Source organism: Dreissena polymorpha, chromosome 4, assembly GCF_020536995.1.
Source record: "Dreissena polymorpha isolate Duluth1 chromosome 4, UMN_Dpol_1.0, whole genome shotgun sequence".
Classification (NCBI taxonomy): Eukaryota; Metazoa; Mollusca; class Bivalvia; order Myida; family Dreissenidae; genus Dreissena; species Dreissena polymorpha.
In genome coordinates this window covers 94,170,910-94,190,247 of record NC_068358.1, presented here as the reverse complement: position 1 = coordinate 94,190,247, position 19,338 = coordinate 94,170,910, and the positions used below count along the sequence as shown (strand labels likewise).

At 36.1% G+C, this 19,338-nt stretch overlaps 1 protein-coding gene across 2 annotated transcripts in view; it reads left to right on the top strand.

Annotated features, from left to right (window-relative positions):
* Positions 1 to 19,338, top strand: part of LOC127877363 (transient receptor potential-gamma protein-like) — a 258,197-nt gene that overhangs the window by 197,837 nt on the left and 41,022 nt on the right. For both annotated transcript variants that reach the window (XR_008048389.1, XM_052423114.1), the window contains exon 3: positions 1,761 to 2,288. Coding sequence is in view for 1 of the 2 variants with exons in the window: in XM_052423114.1 (XP_052279074.1) it covers positions 1,761 to 2,288 (528 nt within the window). In the remaining variant the exon portion in view is untranslated. The remainder of the gene's footprint in view (positions 1 to 1,760; positions 2,289 to 19,338) is intronic.

Below are 19,338 nucleotides of genomic sequence, written 5' to 3'. Positions count from 1 at the left end.
CGAATGAAGTATTTAAATTAATACTGATGGCTAGCTTGCATGATGAATGAAGTATTTAAATTAATACTGATGGCTAGCTTACATGATGAATGAATTATTTAAAGTAATACTGATGGCTAGCAAACATGATGAATGAAGTATTTAAATTAATACTGATGGCTAGCTTACATGATGAATGAATTATTTAAATTAATACTGATGGCTTGCTTACATGATGAATGAAGTATTTAAAGTAATACTGATGGCTAGCTTACATGATGAATGAAGTATTTAAATTAATACTGATGGCTAGCTTACATGATGAATGAATTATTTAAATTAATACTGATGGCTAGCTTACATGATGAATGAATTATTTAAAGTAATACTGAAAGTTCCCATGCAATTAAAGAATAATTGGTTGGGTAAACATTGAGCATGATTGGTTGAATTCCTTATTGGTTCTATTTTTTAGCTCGGCGTTTTCGGAGAAAACCTGAGGTATTGTCATAGCAAGCTTGTCGTGGCGTCCGCCGTCTGACGTCCACCGTCGGCGTCATGCTAAAACCTTAACATTGGCTCTAAAATCAAAGTGCTTCCACCTACAACTTTGAAACTTCATATTAAGATGCACTTTGATGAGTTCTACATGCCACACCCCTTTTGGGGTCACTAGGTCAAATGTCAAGGTCGCTGTGACCTCTAAAAAAAATAATTCTGACAAGCTTTCATTTATTCAAAACTGCACCCGTAGACGAGCGTGGCACCCGTTATGCAGTGCTCTTGTTTACATTAAACGTCATCATGCAAATGCCTAAAGCGTACAGAGATAATGTGTTTCTACTGTGATACAACAACTCATACTTTTCTTTTTAGGCATTTTTTATCAGCAATAACTGTCTGATATTTCTGATATTATATGTGTCAATATGCATACAAAGTAATTGTAATTTAATTCTGTACTAGCTAAGTTATATCGATATATCTCACCTCCTACAAAAATGACCTTATCCAATTGGCTTAGAGCTGCCACATGCCCATGGTGTATTTTTTCTATACACCTTGAGTAATTTCCATACTCCCCGAATAATCGAGTAATCGGTTGAGATGTAATCGTAACACAGTTAGTAACTGATGGTGTATGATATATACACCCTCAATTACTAAGGGTGTATATCCCATACACCATCACTTATTAACAGTGTAACTAATAATATCACAACCCCTATAGTTTCACAAAAAATTGTTTGGTGTGTTAAAATTGTTTTATATTATACAATTTTAGAAAATCATGGCTTCTGAATGAAAAATCCATATTAATCTGTAAAACAAGAAATGTGTCACAGACACTCACGGCCCCACAACCTATGTTTGGACACAGACAACTCCCCAATACTTGTATATCTACAGTGTACAAAAAGTCGAAGGGCTTAACCAAAGTAAAACCTGATTAAAGGTTCACATGTCAAATAGTTATCTTTTGACCATGAGTAAGCATGATTTCACTAAGGTTTAACCATGATTCATCTTTGGTCTCACCAGGTTCAGACAATAGTCATATCATTGTTACTCATGATCAAAATCGAAAAGATTCAACAAAAGATCAAACACCATAGTCATCCATTTTTTAACCACAGTGAAACTTGATTAAAGGTTTACATATCGCACAGTTGTCTTCTAAAATAATGCATGCTATTAGGGTAGTGTTCTTTTTTGTTAGAATATTGTTTTCTTAATGTAATGTTTTACTCTTTCTACATGCACATGCTTGTATTTTTAAGGTTCTACACGAAACCGCACCATCCACTTCCTTCACTCCTGACATCACCCCAATAATTCTTGCCGCTCATCGAGATAATTATGAAATCATAAAAATACTTTTGGACAGAGGTTTCCGTATACCAAAACCTCACGACGTACGTTGCAGTTGCAAGCACTGTGTTACACAGAGTAGTGAAGACAGCTTACGACATTCACGATCAAGGATTAATGCTTATCGTGCTCTTGCTAGTCCTTCGTTGATAGCTCTTTCGAGCAAAGATCCCATATTGACGTCGTTCGAGCTTAGCTGGGAATTGAAACGTTTGAGTAAACTTGAAAATGAGTTTAAGATTGATTATGAAAAACTGGCCAAAAAGTGTCAGGAGTTTGCAGTGGATTTGTTAGAACAGACTCGCGGTTCCAAGGAGTTGGAGGTTATCTTAAATCACGATTCCTCGTGTCCCGGAAATGATCAGGAGTTACGAACTAGTGACAATAAGATGAAGTTGAGTCGATTGAAATTGGCCATCAAATACAAGCAAAAAAAGGTAATTGAGCAGTTCTCTGGTTTAATGCATGTGCTTAAACTGTCTTTCCAGATTAGCCTATGCAGTTCACAGTGGCTCATCATGCATGGATGACTTTCCGCTTTTATAGTATGTTAACCCTTTCCCTCATAGATGCGTATAATCCCGAGTCTATCGATTCCCCGATACATATGTTTATTACTGTCGCTATCGATTACCGCATACATGCGATTTTTCCGTCTCTATCCATTACCCAATAATCCTGTATATTCACGATGTCCATTTTCAAATGCAAATTCTGAGTAATTTTGACGACAAAAGTGCTCAAGGAAACTCATTAACACAAACATCCAACATTTTTCTAAAGTATCAAATGAATTTCGGCATATGTTTCTATTTAAAGATTTGATGAAATAGGCGTCCAATCAGGAAAAGGGTATTCCAACATGCATAAATAACTTAATATGGTGTGCGCGCATCGTGTGCAGTTCATATGTTCTGTTACAAATTGTAGCCACAAATAAATACATGTATATGCCCATGATATTTTCGTGTCCAGTTTTTGTCTTGACAAAAAGCGCACGAAAATAGGCATGGGTGTATTTATTGATTCACAAAAACTGCGTAGCGCAGACAACACTGTCAAATCTTCGTAGTAGATTTCCATTTGAGTATCGGGGTATCACGCAAATGATTTTGACATTTTCCTGAATAAAATACAAGTCAAAAACGCTGTATCATTAACATCTTTTAGTTTGTTTAATATTGCAACAATTATTGAACTGTATCTGATTGCACACAAAGTGCCATGTACAGTTCATATTCTTTTACAATGACCAATTAACAGCGTCATCTATATTTAGATTTCATGCAACATGTGTAAGTCATTTACTGGAAATTGGGAGAAAGTAAAAGCGATTTTTCGAAAATAAACCAACTTCTTTTTTCCATTTAATTTGTCATAATTATTGATATTTGTTGTATGTTTGTTGGTTCTCATTTGTTTTTAGCAAATCTTATGAAAATTAATATCATAATGGTAAATGCTTAAAGCAAGTCGCGTTTCCGAGATCATAAATGAGAATTACTTCGACAAGTTTACTGACATACAATTATTGTTTTGACAGACCACACGTGCTTATCTAAAGTTTGTGTTTTGTAATACACAGGATATTGGATTTTTAACCAGGTTTTCCAAAGGAAAAAACTGGTTATTAGATTGGCGAATGCGGGCGGGCTGGCGGGCTGGCTGGCTGGCTGGCGGGCGGGCGGAACAAGCTTGTCCGGGCCATAACTATGTTGTTCATTGTCAGATTTTAAAATCATTTGGCACATTTGTTCACCATCATTGGACGGTGTGTCGCGCGAAATAATTACGTCGATATCTCCAAGGTCAAGGTCACACTTTGAGTTCAAAGGTCAAAAATGGCCATAAATGAGCTTGTCCTGGCCATAACTATGTCATTCATTGTGAGATTTTAAAATCATTTGGCACATTTGTTCACCATCATGGGACGGTGTGTCGCACGAAAGAATCACGTCAATATCTCCAATGTCAAGGTCGCCACGACTTAAAATAGATTTTTTTTAAAAACAAACTTACAAAGGGGGTTAATTTTGTTTGTTCATTTCAAAAGTTCAGTTTGAGTTTTCTCCCTTTATCAGACTTTTTTTTTCACAATGAAAACCTGGTTTTGTGACAATTTTGTCCCTTGTTGGTGCTTGATTGAGCAATAAAGGAAAGACGCATTCGGCGATTTTCAGTAGGCCTTTTGTACATGACCAACATAATAATTAATAGATTACGTGCTTAGGGATAAAAAACACAGGTACTAGACACTTTGTGCTTGTTTGGGCCATTAAACGCAATCCCGGTGGCTATTTTCAGTAGCACACGTGTTCAGAAACTAACGAGTTTGGGTAATAAAGCACAGAGATTATGATCTGCAAACTGCATGGAGTCTGAAATTAAACAAAATGCAGACAAATCAAAAGATTAACCGCCTTATGTTTTTATTGTCAATAAAAAACTAAATACAGTATGTTTTACTTGAAAAAAGTGTGGCTTTGTTCATTCAACATTTGTTATGCATTGTTTAGAATACAAACTTAAAATTTATATGGTTGGAAGGAGAATTTATTTTCTACAATATTTACATTGACACAAATTATGTGAAATGCAAGGAACTAAGTGAAAATTAAGCCTAAACATGACAGGTGTAACAGTTGAGAAATTGTCCAATATTTTCCAAATAACCGTATTGAGATGGTGTAGTCAGGATTATATGCTGTATATGGAGTCACTGTTATCAGAACAGCAGGACTGGTATTGGCCTGGGGTGGCAAATCAGATAAGGGGTCTATCAGGGAAAGGGTTAAAGGTAGTCTCTTTTCAGCAAATATCTAGTGTTGTCTCTGATAAGCCTATGGGGACTAAACACGCTAATTTGGAACAATACTTTATGCATATTGTCTACTGAATGTAATAACTAGGGTAACTGACATTTTGTGAATTGTTCAGGAAAGCATATTTTCAGACATTTTCCAAAATACAGTAAGAGCACTTACGTTATTTTTTGCGCTCAAAATATTTCAGTGTTGAAATTATGATAACTGCTCCTTTCTTAAATTTTGATTGTTTTAAAAAAGACATATCAATTTGGAGTTTTGTTTTGTTTTTCAAGTGTTATTATAATACTAATCAGAAAATCTGAATACGGAAAAATGTTTATTATTTTAATAAAACATCTTTTTGCTTCTCCTGAAAATTTAACAAAATGTCAGTTACGCTACTTAATATTTTAACACTTGATGTATGTCACCTTAATAAACACAAAAATGGAAAAAAGTAAAAATGTATAAAAATGTCAGTAGCATGACTTATTACATTCAGTAGGCGACATGCATTTATCCCCTTTTTTATGCCCCCCTTCAAAGAAGATGGGGTATATTGTTTTGCACATGTCGGTCCGTAGGTCGGTCGGTCTGTCTGTCCGTCCACCAGATGGTTTCCGGATGGCAGATGACCCCTATTGATTTTGAGGTCACTAGGTCAAAGGTTAAGGTCACAGTGACCACATTTACAGATTATATAATGTACTGGTGTTGTGGGGTCTCCGTCCCTCCACCAGATGGTTTCCGGATGATAACTCAAGAACGCTTATGCCTAGGATCATGAAACTTCATAGGTACATTGATCATGACTGGCAGATGACCCTATTGATTTTGAGGTCACTAGGTCAAAGGTCAAGGTCACTCGTTCTCGGATGCAGTTAAGGACCACATTTGAAGATTATATTATGTACTGGTGTCGTGGGGTCTATATACCAGGGCTAGCGCTGGCCCAAAATTTCTTTGAGCCAACCAGTTTTTAGCTCTACTGCCAAAGGCAGAAGAGCTTATGGGATGCCATGGTGTCTGTCTGTGTGTGTGTGTGTGTGTGTGTGCGTGTGTGCGTGCGTGCGCGCGTTAGACTTTTCTTGTTTATCGGATAAAGTCCACAGTTTTCATCCGATTCTTTTCAGACTTGTTCAGTGTCTTTATATTAATAAGGACTGGAACCCTATTGATTTTCAGGTCACTGGGTCAAAGGTCAAGGTCACAGTGACTGGAAATAGTAAAATGGTTTCCGGATGATAACTCAAGAATGCTTAGGCCTAGGATCATGAAACTTCATAGGTACATTGATCATGACTGGCTGATGACCCCTATTGATTTTCAGGTCACTAGGTCAAATGGCAAGGTCACAGTGACTCGAAATAGTAAAATGGTTACTTTTTCTTGTTTATCCAATAAAGTCCACAGTTTTCATCCGATTCTTTTCAAACTTGTTCAGTGTCTTTATATTAATGAGGACTCAAACCCTATTGATTTCCAGGTCACTGGGTCAAAGGTCAAGGTCACAGTGACTCAAAATAGTAAAATGGTTTCCAGATGTTAACTCAAGAATGCTTAGGCCTAGGATCATGAAACTTCATAGGTACATTGATCATGACTGGCTGATGACCCCTATTGATTTTCATGTCACTAGGTCAAAGGTCAAGGTCACAGTGACTCGAAATAGTAAAATGTGTGTGCGTGTGTGCGTGCGTGCGCGCGTTAGACTTTTCTTGTTTATCGGATAAAGTCCACAGTTTTCATCCGATTCTTTTCAGACTTGTTCAGTGTCTTTATATTAATAAGGACTGGAACCCTATTGATTTTCAGGTCACTGGGTCAAAGGTCAAGGTCACAGTGACTGGAAATAGTAAAATGGTTTCCGGATGATAACTCAAGAATGCTTAGGCCTAGGATCATGAAACTTCATAGGTACATTGATCATGACTGGCTGATGACCCCTATTGATTTTCAGGTCACTAGGTCAAATGGCAAGGTCACAGTGACTCGAAATAGTAAAATGGTTACTTTTTCTTGTTTATCCAATAAAGTCCACAGTTTTCATCCGATTCTTTTCAAACTTATTCAGTGTCTTTATATTAATGAGGACTCAAACCCTATTGATTTCCAGGTCACTGGGTCAAAGGTCAAGGTCACAGTGACTCGAAATAGTAAAATGGTTTCCAGATGTTAACTCAAGAATGCTTAGGCCTAGGATCATGAAACTTCATAGGTACATTGATCATGACTGGCTGATGACCCCTATTGATTTTCATGTCACTAGGTCAAAGGTCAAGGTCACAGTGACTCGAAATAGTAAAATGGTTACTTTTTCTTGTTTATCCGATAAAGTCCACAGTTTTCATCTGATTCTTTTCAAACTTGTTCAGTGTCTTTATATTAATGAGGACTCGAACCTTTTTGATTTTCAGGTCACTGGGTTATAGGTACATTGATCATGACTGGCTGATGACCCCTATTGATTTTCAGGTCACTAGGTCAAAGGTCAAGGTCGCAGTGACTCAAAATAGTAAAACTGTTACTTTTTCTTGTTTCTCTGATAAAGTCCACAGTTTTCTTCCGATTCTTTTTCCAAACTTGTTGAGTGTCTTCATATTAATAAGGACTAGAACCCTATCAATTTTCAGGTCACTGGGTCAAAGGTCAAGGTCACAGTGACTCGAAATAGTAAAATGGTTTCCGGATGATAACTCAAGAATGCTTAGGCCTAGGATCATGAAACTTCATAGTTACATGGATCATGACTGGCAGATGACCCATATTGATTTTCAGGTCACTAGGTCAAAGGTAAAGGTCACAGTGACTCGAAACAGTAAAATGGTTTCTGGATGATAACTTAAGAATGCTTATGCCTAGGATCATGAAACTTCATAGGTACATTGATCATGACTAGCATTTGACCCCTATTAATTTTCAGGTCAAAGGTCAAGGTCACAGTGACTCAAAACATTAAAATGGTTTCCGGATGATAACTCAAGAATAATAAGGCCGAGGATCATGAAACTTTATAGGTACATTGATCATGACTGGCAGATGACCCCTATTGATTTTCAGGTCACTAGGTCAAAGGTCAAGGTCACAGTGACAAAAAACGTATTCACACAATGCTGCCACTACAACTGATAGCCCATATGGGGCATGTTTCACAAACAGCCCTTGTTTAAAAAGAGAATATCAAAGCAATAAGTCCAGAATGACTTCCCTATGAATATGAGAAAATTTTGAAATCCTGCTTGTTTACGCAATAAATTCCACAGTTTTCATCCAATTATTTCCAAATTTGCACAGCATCTTTACATCAATGAGGACTTGAACCCTATTGAATATGAGCAGTATCGGAGAAATAAGTACACAATAATCTCCCCTTGAATTTGAGAAATTCTCCTTGTTTGCGCGATTAGGTTCACAGTTTCCATCTTATTCTTTCCAAACTTGCACAGTGTTTATAGCAGTAGAGCGATTTAGGCCCTCATGGGCCTCTTGTTTGTTTTTCGGTGCGCGAAAACTGGTTTGGAAATAATTATATATACATGTACTATAAATTTGTTATGCACATGTCGGTCTGTCGGTCGGTCCGTCCTCCAGATGGTTTCCGGATGATAACTCAAGAATGCCTAGGCCTAGGATAATAAAACTTCATAGGTGCATTGATCATGAATGGCAAGTGACCCCTATTGATTTTCAGGTCACTAGGTCAAAGGTCAAGGTCACAGTGACTCGAAACAGTAAAATGGTTTCCGTATGATAACTCAAGAATGCTTACACCTAGGTTCATGAAACTTCATAGGTACATTGATCATGACTGGCAGATGACCCCTATTGATTTTCAGGTCACTAGGTCAAAGGTTAAGGTCACAGTGACTTGAAATAGTAAAATGGTTTCCAGATGATAACTCAACAATACTTACGCCTAGGATCATGAAACTTCATAGGTACATTGATCATGAATGGCAGATGACCCCTATTGATTTTCATGGCACTAGGTCAAAGGTCAATGTCACATTGCCAAAAAGTGTATTCACACAATGGCTGCCACTATAACTGACAGCCCATATGGGGGGCATGCATGTTTTACAAACAGCCCTTGTTTGATAAAGCATCATAAAAGGTATTTAAAAGATAAAACAATACCAGGAACAAAAATACCGTCTAATTAATGTATCAATAGACTGGACATTAATGTTGCTGTCAATAATCTGGATAACCTATAAATAATTATTACACATGATTATGATGGTTTCATATTGATGTCTTACTTGAAGTTAAACATTATCTATAAATCTGCAATCCTATTGGAAGTGATACAGATTATAATGATGTATTATATTAAAATTGATAGAAATTTTACTCCATCGTTCAAATTTCTGAATAGTTTTACACATATATCCTTGTCAATATATATCAAAATTATTATGAAAATAAATTAATCTGTACTCAGTTTACTAATGCTAGAATAATCTTTTATAAGTGTGTTGATGGCAGCAATATTAATAATAAATGGTTAAAAATTACTTAACACCGTTTAAAAAACCTGACAGTGGACAGGCGATATTATTACAGCGATATTTGAATGCGACTGTCAAGAAAAATATTGAGTATTGCTTCGTGTGTCTAGTGTCTCGGTCTGAAATTAGACCACGATACACGAGATTCGGATAATATGGGTGATATTTGAAAAATAAAATATCGTGCATCACCGGGACTGTCAAGAAAAAGATCAAGAACGCGACACTAGACACACGAAGCGATACTTGATCTTTGTCTTGACAGTCACTGCAATACTTTATATTTTTCTTGACAGTCGCAGCGGTACTTGCTATTTTTCTTGACAGTTGCGGCGACACACGATATATATTCAACACTATATATTGCCTTTTTGGCTACCTACACAAGGGCAATATATCGTGTTAAATACATCGTGTGTCGCTGTGACTGTCAAGAAAAATATCAAGTATCGTTGCGACTGTCAAGAAAAATATCAAGTATCGCCGCGACTGTCAAGAAAAGGATCAAGTAGGGTCTCGTGTGTCTAGTGTTGCCCTTGATGAAAAAAGTGCGAGATTATAGATGGCACTTATATCCGGATTCCGTACTTTTCTAATGTGCATATATATCTATCCAATAATCTGATATAATTATGTATTCAATTAAAAATTATTAGTTTTTTACCTTTTATGACGATTAATGTGTTTAGAAATTTCATAAACACAAACATGCACCTTTTTCAGTGTGAGCGTTAGCTCACACTAATGTTACAGACCATATTTTGCAAATCAGTATGTGCTTAGAAGCCTTATAAGGTATGGTATGAAAAGACAACCACTGCCTGTTGCAGCAGTTGACAAATGCCATTCTCCTAGCAGAGTTGTTGTTCGTGCCTCAACATAAATGTGAATGTGATGAACCGCTGTTTATTGTTACACTGCAGAGGGTTTATATGACTAATAGTGTTAAACAGCTTGTAAAACAAGATTGGCCAGTCTGGTGTTTATCCCTGAAATCTGTACATATTGGCTGCTTTCAGGGAAAACGGGGCTTATTGCATGTCAAATAAGTTAGCCTGTGCATACTGATTAGCCTGTGCAATGCGCACAAGCTAATCAAGGACGACATTTTACAACAGCGAACACCTACAGTGCCTTCAGTGCTTTAATTCAGAAGTGTTAAGTGTACAGTGCATTATCAATGAGACAGCTGTTTCATGGGGCACTGTTTAGATTTAATTGTGAACACCAACGAACAAGTGAGTTTAAATTTAGATTGAATGCAATAAGAATTACCAAGCAAATTGTTTTATTACGTGATACTGTAATTACTCTAAGTTTTCGGACACCCTCTTTTTTCGCCGAAATAATTATTTTTTGTGACTATATTTTCGGACATACTGATTTTTGTCCATATTTAATGACTCCAAATTTTCAAACAGTATATTTTACAGCACTAGTTTACTAGATTCCTGCTCTGTTTTTGCTTATCTGGGACCCTTAGATCATGAAGTTTTACAACCGGATTAATGTAATAAAACCTGGCATAAAATTCGTGAGGGCAATGGACTATTACAATTGCGTTATTGGGTGCATAACCATGTATACCTGTAAAATAAACAATGGTTTCACCCAACAGCATTTGACAAATGACATATTCAGGAAGCAGTATGGTTGTTTTTATGACGTTTTTATGTACCATTTCAGGTAAGAGATTGCAAATAAGTTAAGTTGTAATTTATTTAAAGCATGGAAAAGATAGTACAACACAATAAAGTTATTGCACATTTATAATTGGTTTTATTTCACGCCTCTCGTGTGAAACGTCATCACACAAGCCATTCGAGTGATACAAACTCTTGGAACAATTGACTAGCTTAATATTCCGTATGTATTTGCCTTTAATCAGTCTATTACCTGGTTTGATAATCATAGTATTATGCAGTTATTTCAAGGAAAATTAAAGTAAAAAAAAAATATTTATGCATTTATTATATATATGTTAGTTATTGTCATAAATCTGTTCAAAGGCTTTTTATAGATTACAGCAAGTTCAGGAAATTAAATTGCTTCTTAAAATATAATTGTTATCTTTAAGCAGATTTTGTACCAGGAAACAACATGAATTGTATTGTAAGTCATTAAGGAGGCATCACATTGACATACGTTTCGTTCTAAACATTTCCGGGATAGTTTCTTATCAGGAAATTGTTTTCAGTGGATCCAATGACAATTTAGCTGCAGTTACTGACTGTGTAAACATTTCCTCTTCAAAACTGTTTTTAAGACCTTGACTGGGTTTTTATTGATGACACGTGAGAATGTGATATATATTGCTACTGTTTGCAACCCAGTCTCTTGAACAGACAATTCAAGTCAACAAAAAAGTATGTCAATTAATTGTCAACATTTTGTAAAAAAACAACAACAATAGACATGACTTTCAATAGAATGCATTTTCTTAAATAGTTTTTTGCTCACCTTTCAAACAAAATACCTCCATTTTTCCTTTCAGTTTTATAATCCAACCATTATTATCCACATGCTTTTTGAAAAGCTTGGGGATATTGTGGTAATCTCCGCTGTCCGTCCTGGCCACAATCTCCTCCTACACTAGCTATATGCACTAGAACCTTGAAACTTACACATGGTAGCTATGAGCATTATGTGTGACCCTGCACTATTTGGAATTTTATCTGACCCCTGAGTCAAAAGTTGTGAGGGTTGGGGTGGAACCAGGTCAGAGATTTTCACTCAGTTTTTTATTAGCTCACCTGATTGCTCAGGTGAGCTTTTGGGATCGGTCTTTGTCCGTCGAACGTCCGTCCGTCCATCGTCCGTTCGTCCCCATTTGGTTGTAAACACTCTAGAGGTAACATTTCTTGTGCAATCTTCATGAAACTTGGTCAGAGGATTTGTCCCAATGATATCTCGATCAAGTTCGAAACTGGGTCATGCTGGTTCATAAACTAGGTCACTTGGTCAAAATAAAGAAAAAAACTTATAAACACTGTAGAAGTCACAATTCATGCCCAATCTTCATATAACTTTGTCAAAATGTTTGTCTTGATGATATGTTGGTTGAGTTAAAAAGTGGTTCTGGTTCGTTGAAAAACATGGCCGCCAGTGGGCAGGGCAGTTTTCCTTATTTGGCTATAGAGAACCTTGTAAACACTCTAGAAGTCACAATTTTTGCCCAATCATCATGAAACTTGGTCAAAACATTGGTTTTATTGATATCTCGGACAAGTTTGAAAATGGTCCAGATCAGTGAAAAATATATATATTTATATAGTGAAAACATGTGAACACTCTAGAAATCACATTTTTATACCCCCATTACTGGTAATGGGGGCTATATAGGAGTCACTTTGTTGGTCGTCTGTCGGTCTGTCCCGAAATTTAATCCGATCTTCACCAAACTTGGTCACAAGTTGTATCTAGATGATGTCTAGGTCAAGTTTCAATATGGGTCATGCCAGGTCAAAAACTAGGTCACGGGGTTACTTAGTGTGTTTTAAACCGAAAGTTTGTCTGGACCATAACTATGTCATTTATCGTTAGATTATGAAATGACTTGGTACATTTGTTCACCATCATGGAACGGTGTGTCGTGTGAAAAAAGTTATGTTGATATCTCCAATGTCAAGGTCACACTTGGAGTTTAAAGGTCAAATGCTTGTCCCAGTCATAACTTTATCATTTATGGTGAGATTTTAAAATAATTTGTTCACCATCATTGGACGGTGTGTCGCGCGAAAGAATTATGTCCATATCTCCAAGGTCAATGTCACACTTTGAGTTCAAAGATCATAAATTAGCTTGTACGGGCCATAACTATGTCATTCATTGAAAGATTTTAAAATCATTTGGCACATTTGTTCATCATCATTGAACACTGTGTTGCGCGAAAGAATTAGGTCAATATCTTCAAGGTCAAGGTCACACTTAAAGTTCAAAGGTCAAAAATCGCCATAAATGAGCTTGTCCGGGCCATAACTATGCTGTTTATTGTGAGAATTAAAAATCATTTGGCACATTTGTTTACCATCATTGGACGGTGTGTCACGCGAAAGAATTACGTCAATATCTCCAAGGTCAAGGTCACACTTTGAGTTCAAAGGTAAAAAATGGCAATAAATGATCTTGTTGACCAAAACTATGTCATTCATTGTGAGATTTTAAAATGTCTCTGTACATTAATTTTGTTCACAGTCATTGGATGGTGGTCATGTGGAAGAATTCAAGAGTTCAAAGGTCAAAATGGCTATAAATGATAATTGCTTAATAATTCTTTAAAAATCCCATAAATTAGATTCTCTTGTTTTGTGCAGACAGCATGCAAAATAGTCAAAATGCGGCACGTGGGGGTATACGTCACATCTGTGACAAAGCTCTAGTTGGCCCAATTTTCATGAAATATGGTCAGAACATTTGTATCCTAGATACGAAAGTTGAGTTTGAAAATGGTTACGGTCTGTTGAAAAGCATGGCTGCCGGGGGGGGGCGCATTTTCCTTATATTTAGATAGTAAAAAAGCTTGTGAACACTATAGAAGTCACATTTTTTGCCCAATCATCATGAAACTTGGTGAAAAGATTGGTTTTATTTATATCTTAGATGAGTTTGAAAATGGTCCCGATCTGTCAAAAAACATGGCCGCCAGGGAAGGGGGGCAGTTTTCTTTATATGACTTTTATTAAGCAAAACCTTGTGAACACTCTAGAAGTCATATTTTTTGCTTTATCATTGTGAAACTTAGTCAATATATTGGTTTTTATTGATATCTCGGATAAGTTGGAAAATGGCTCAGATCGGTGAAAAGAACACACTTTTTAGCTCACCTGATTGCTCTGGTGAGGTTTTAGGATTGATCTTTGCCCGCCATCCGTCCACATTTGGTTTGTAAACACTCTAGCATTAACATTTCTCAAGCATTCTTTATCAAAGTTGCTGAGAAGCTATATGGCCACAAGATCTCAGTCAAGTTTGATAATGAGCAAAATCGCATAATAAATGACAAAATTATTGCCTTTAGATTGTCAAAATTTTCATGATATTATACAAAATCCCTGAAAACACTCTAGAGGTCACAATTTTGTTTCAGATTTTATGAATCTTGGTCATAATATTTATTTTTGTAAGCAAAGTTTGATGTATGGTCATGAAGGGTCAAAATATAGGTCACCAGGTCAAATCTTACAAAAACCTTGTAAACACTCCATACGCCAGAGTTTTGGCTCAATAATGATAAAACTTGACCAGGATGTTTGTCTGGACAATATCTAGGTCAAGTTTGACGTTTGGTAAAGATTGAATGACTCCTCTCAGGTGAGCGAACTAGGGCTATCTTGGCCCTCTTGTTTTATGTACTTTAACATTGGCCATAACTTTTGCAATATTGAAGATAGCAACTTGATATTTGGCATGCATGTGTATCTCATGGAGCTGCACATTTTGAGTGGTGAAAGGTCAAGGTCATCCTTCAAGGTCAAAGGTTAGAAAAAACAAATCCAAGGGAGGTAATTAGCTTTAAAGGGAGGTAATGAATGAACCTGCCAAATGATAATTTTTTTTAAATAAATCAAAGCAGTGCAGTAGGGGGCATTGTGTTTCTGACAAACACATCTCTTATTTTATGTTATTTTACATTAACTTCTTCATTTCTACACCGATTTACTTCCAATTGATACTGAACATCTCTTATGACAATATGGTAAATCTCAACTATGCATAGCCCCATTACCAATCCTGGGGCGCCCCCTGGGTCAAACATGCGGCATGGGGATACGCGTCGGCCTCTGCTGTGCCATTTCTAGTATAGTTTTGCAGGTACCCTTTTATGTAATGTCTCTTTGTCAAGATTCAAATTCCTCCAATTGTTTTCATTTTTGTTTTGGTCAAACATTGAAAGCTATTATGAATTTCATAAAAGGAACAGATATGTATTTTCTTTTATAATTACTTGCTCATCAACTATAAAACTTTGCTATTTTGCATTATTTTGATTATATAAGAATGGGTGAACAAAATCTCCTTAAAAAGCTGGTTTTTAGCTCACCTGAGCACAAAGTGGATTTCTTTTTATAATGAGTTTGTTTATTTATGTAATTGAGTACATCAGATTTGTCATGTTAGGACAAGTATGTGCATCATAAATAGATTGGCCACTTGATTAGCTGCATTGTATGCCATTGAATTGTGATACAACTTTTTTCAAGAACATTTGGATTCTGGGACTACTGTAGCAATCGTCATTTACCTTGCATCCTAAGGGTGCCCCTTGACTCATCCATCATTTACCTTGCATCCTAAGGGTGCTCCTTGACTAATCCATCATTTACCTTGCATCCTAATGGTGCCCCTTGACTCATCCATCATTTACCTTGCATCCTAAGGGTGCCCCTTGACTCATCCATCATTTACCTTGCATCCTAAGGGTACCCCTTGACTCATCCATCATTTACCTTGCATCCTAAGGGTGCCCCTTGTGACTCATCCATTTCATGGCCAGACCCTACCTTGCATCCTAAGGGTGCCCCTTGTGACTCATCCATTTCATGGCCAGACCCTACCTTGCATCCTAAGGGTGCCCCTTGTGACTCATCCATTTCATGGCCAGACCCTACCTTGCATCCTAAGGGTGCCCCTTGACTCATCCATTTACCTTGCATCCTAAGGGTGCCCCTTGACTCATCCATCATTTACCTTGCATCCTAAGGGTGACCCTTGACTCATCCGTCATTTACCTTGCATCCTAAGGGTGACCCTTGACTCATCCATTTCATGGCCAGACCCTGGATCATGCTCTTCTCCTTTACCCTTTGCATGCTTGGAAATTCGTTGTCTGCTAAAATGTTGTCTGCTGAATTTCAAAAATTAGCATTTTCTTCGATTTTTTCAAAGAATACTATCAGAATAGCAAACAGTTTGGATCCTGATGAGACGCCATGTTCTGTGGTGTCTCATCTGGATCCAAAATGTTTGCAAAGGCCTTTAAAATTCAGTTCAAGCACTGAAAGAGTTAAATCTATTAATAATGGATTGTTTGGTTCATTATTCAGAGCTTAGAATACTTGGACTCTCTATTAATTGAACAATCAAAGAAAATTTATGTTTCTATATTTATTATCAATCATACTGAAAATGTGCATTAAATTAACGTGCATATTTTTGCTCTGATAAGTGACCTCTAATTGTATTTGTGAATATTGAAACACTACCAAAAATAAAAAATATAAATACTTCTGACATAAAAATCTGTTTTAAACTGAAAGTTTTACATAAAATATAAATAGATATGCTTTTAGCACAGTAATCGTATTTCTATGCTTAAGTATATCTATATAATTACAGTGCATATGTTGACCTCATTTTCAACAAGGTCTAGTTGTTTCCATGGCAACACATTAAGTATTATGAAAAGGGCAATGGACCAAACTATCTCAAAAAGATATCTCTTTAACTGAACTAAGTGTAAATGGGAAAAAAAAATCTGCACCATTTCTTTGAAATAATTGGTTCATTTAGAATTCCAACCAAGACTTCTGCCACCAGAAATTAAGGCCATTTTTAGACATACTGATAATTGTGCTGCCTTTTAAAAGAGGGAACATTATCAAACAAGAAATATCTTTTTTTTAAATATATACAGCGTTGATTGCGGTGGGTGTTGATAAAAGGTAAAGAGTTGTATCAATGAGATCACAGATAGTATTAATGCCTTTTTCTGCGAAGTTTTAAGCTGTATAATACGCACATCAATATCGGGGTGTTAGACCAGATTTTGTGGCTTTTATCGAATTATTAGATATTATTGATCATACATGTATAACTATAAATACAAAACAGAACTACACAAGAAGAATGGAAATGAAAAGTAAACATTTAAGAAAAACTGCCCTAACATGAATCATCCATACATATCAGAAATATTGGTAAGGGCATTCTTCAAACAGACCTGTTTTAGAGGTTAAAATGTCGAACAAGCACCTATCATGGAATTGTTGAAAACACATTTAAAATGTATTATTATTAGGGATGGGACCGAATATCCGAATATTCGATTATTTGAAAATTGGCCGAATATTCGAATCCAAAATTCATATTCGAATATTCTATTTGAATGCAATAATACTTCTTAAAAAGTTATAAGTACATGTGCAAAGTCGCAGTTAGGGTTTAGTGCAGACGACTTTCCTGTATAAGTCATTCTTTTGATAACAGCTGCCATCAATGAACGAGATGATAATTGGCAGACGGGAGGGTATAAGGTGAGGGACCAATTTACTTTAAATTTACATTGATGCAATATGTACAAACTATTTCCTGAATATCAGTTCAAAATGAAAATTAATTTATGTGAAACACATCAATGTGCATCGCTAAGCGTTCAATTTGTTTGATATACAAAATCTGTGTTTCGACAGGTCTTTAAACCTCCGGTGGAATAATACACAGTATCTTTTGACTTGATTGGGCTGAAGTTGGCTTTTATTTCAGTGCGACACATCTATCAATAGCAATTAGCTACCCATATCATAAAACGCACTTGTGTGAATGCCTGATAAAATCAATAATTTTCCGATAAATGGCTGACAAGGTGTCAAAAACTACACTCGTGCACTCGAGAACTAGAAGTAGATGGTAATACGGGGCAATAAAGGGATTAGTGAAAGTAAGTTCTAGCAATACAGACCTTGAATAGTGAAATGTATTGTTAATTTAAAGAACTTACGTTGTGTTTTACGAATGTCTCATATCAGGACGCCGGGCCAAATGCCCCAACAGCGGGGCTGTCCCATCGAGATCGGGACGTATGCAATGTTTGTTATGAATGCTTTTTCCATATATTAAATCAATCTTTATTTCATCAGGATTAAGTTACTCAAATATTTACCAATTTAATCATCGTGGTTCTTCATTCTAAAAAAATAGCGATAACAAAAGGATTATTTTATTTATGGGAAGTAATCAGAATCAATTAGGAGTATTGAAATAAATTAGAATTACGGTAATGTGTTTTCCGGAAATATCTTATACCTTTGAGAATGAACAGTAATTATTAACAAGAAATATCTTTAAAAAAGATATACGGCGTTGATTGTGGTCGATGTTTATGAACGATCAAAAGTTATCTCTATGAGATAAAAAGTAGCGGATGCCTTTTTTCTGCGCAGTTCTTAGCTACATCACAAGCTAATCAATTACGGGGTGTTGCGCCAGATTTCGTGGCTTATTTTGCTTTATGTGATATTATTACTCAGATATCTATATTTACAGAATAGAAAAACACAAGAAACATGAAAATAAACGAGTGCATATAGGTCAGCCGGCAATACTCGAATCTTATTTAATTGCATAATTATAGTATAGTGAATTATTGTGCTCATGCTTAATAAACTGGTCTAAATGGATAAATATTTCTAATTAATTTTATCAAAATTGGTCCTTATCATGCAAATGTTAAAAACATATTAAAAATCGATGATTGACATACCACAATAATATCGCCGAATATCTTTATTTAGTATCTTTCTGATCAAAACAGACTTCAAGTGCACAAAGTTTACGAGACGGCGTTTATATAAAGATTTCTGCAACTGACCGCAAACTGACCTTGATACCTTGTGGATTGGAATGCAATGCATTAAAGTTAGGTAACAATTCTGCTGCTGAAACGACGGGTTGTTTACGCCAACTGTACACGACCAAGGCAACAGCTGTGCCTAAAATATTGATATATCGACAAAGCGACTAAACGAACTATTTACTCCATCAGACAAAAATAGCATAGATTCCAATTTTTTCCTTCAATGAAAAGATCGCAACCCCTTCTGCGAACTCCGACGATGAACTGTATATAAACTCTGACTTTCACACAATGGCCGCGAATTGACCCGAAACCTCGCGGGTTGAAATGCAATGCAAGTAAGTACTAAATATGAGAATATAGCCTTTAGTATAAACGCTTTTGCGCTGGTAATTCTCTGAAAAGAAAAGGTGAACGCACAAACTGTATTTATGTCGATAATTGATTGTAAAACTGTTCTATCTATTGAGCCTTTTCATTAGAGATAAAATTGTTTCATGCAGTAAAACAGTGTTACAAAGACGCGGATATGTTTCCAATGTTCTGGTGTTATACTCAAATCAGCCAATGGAATAAATGAATTGTATTCATTCGTACC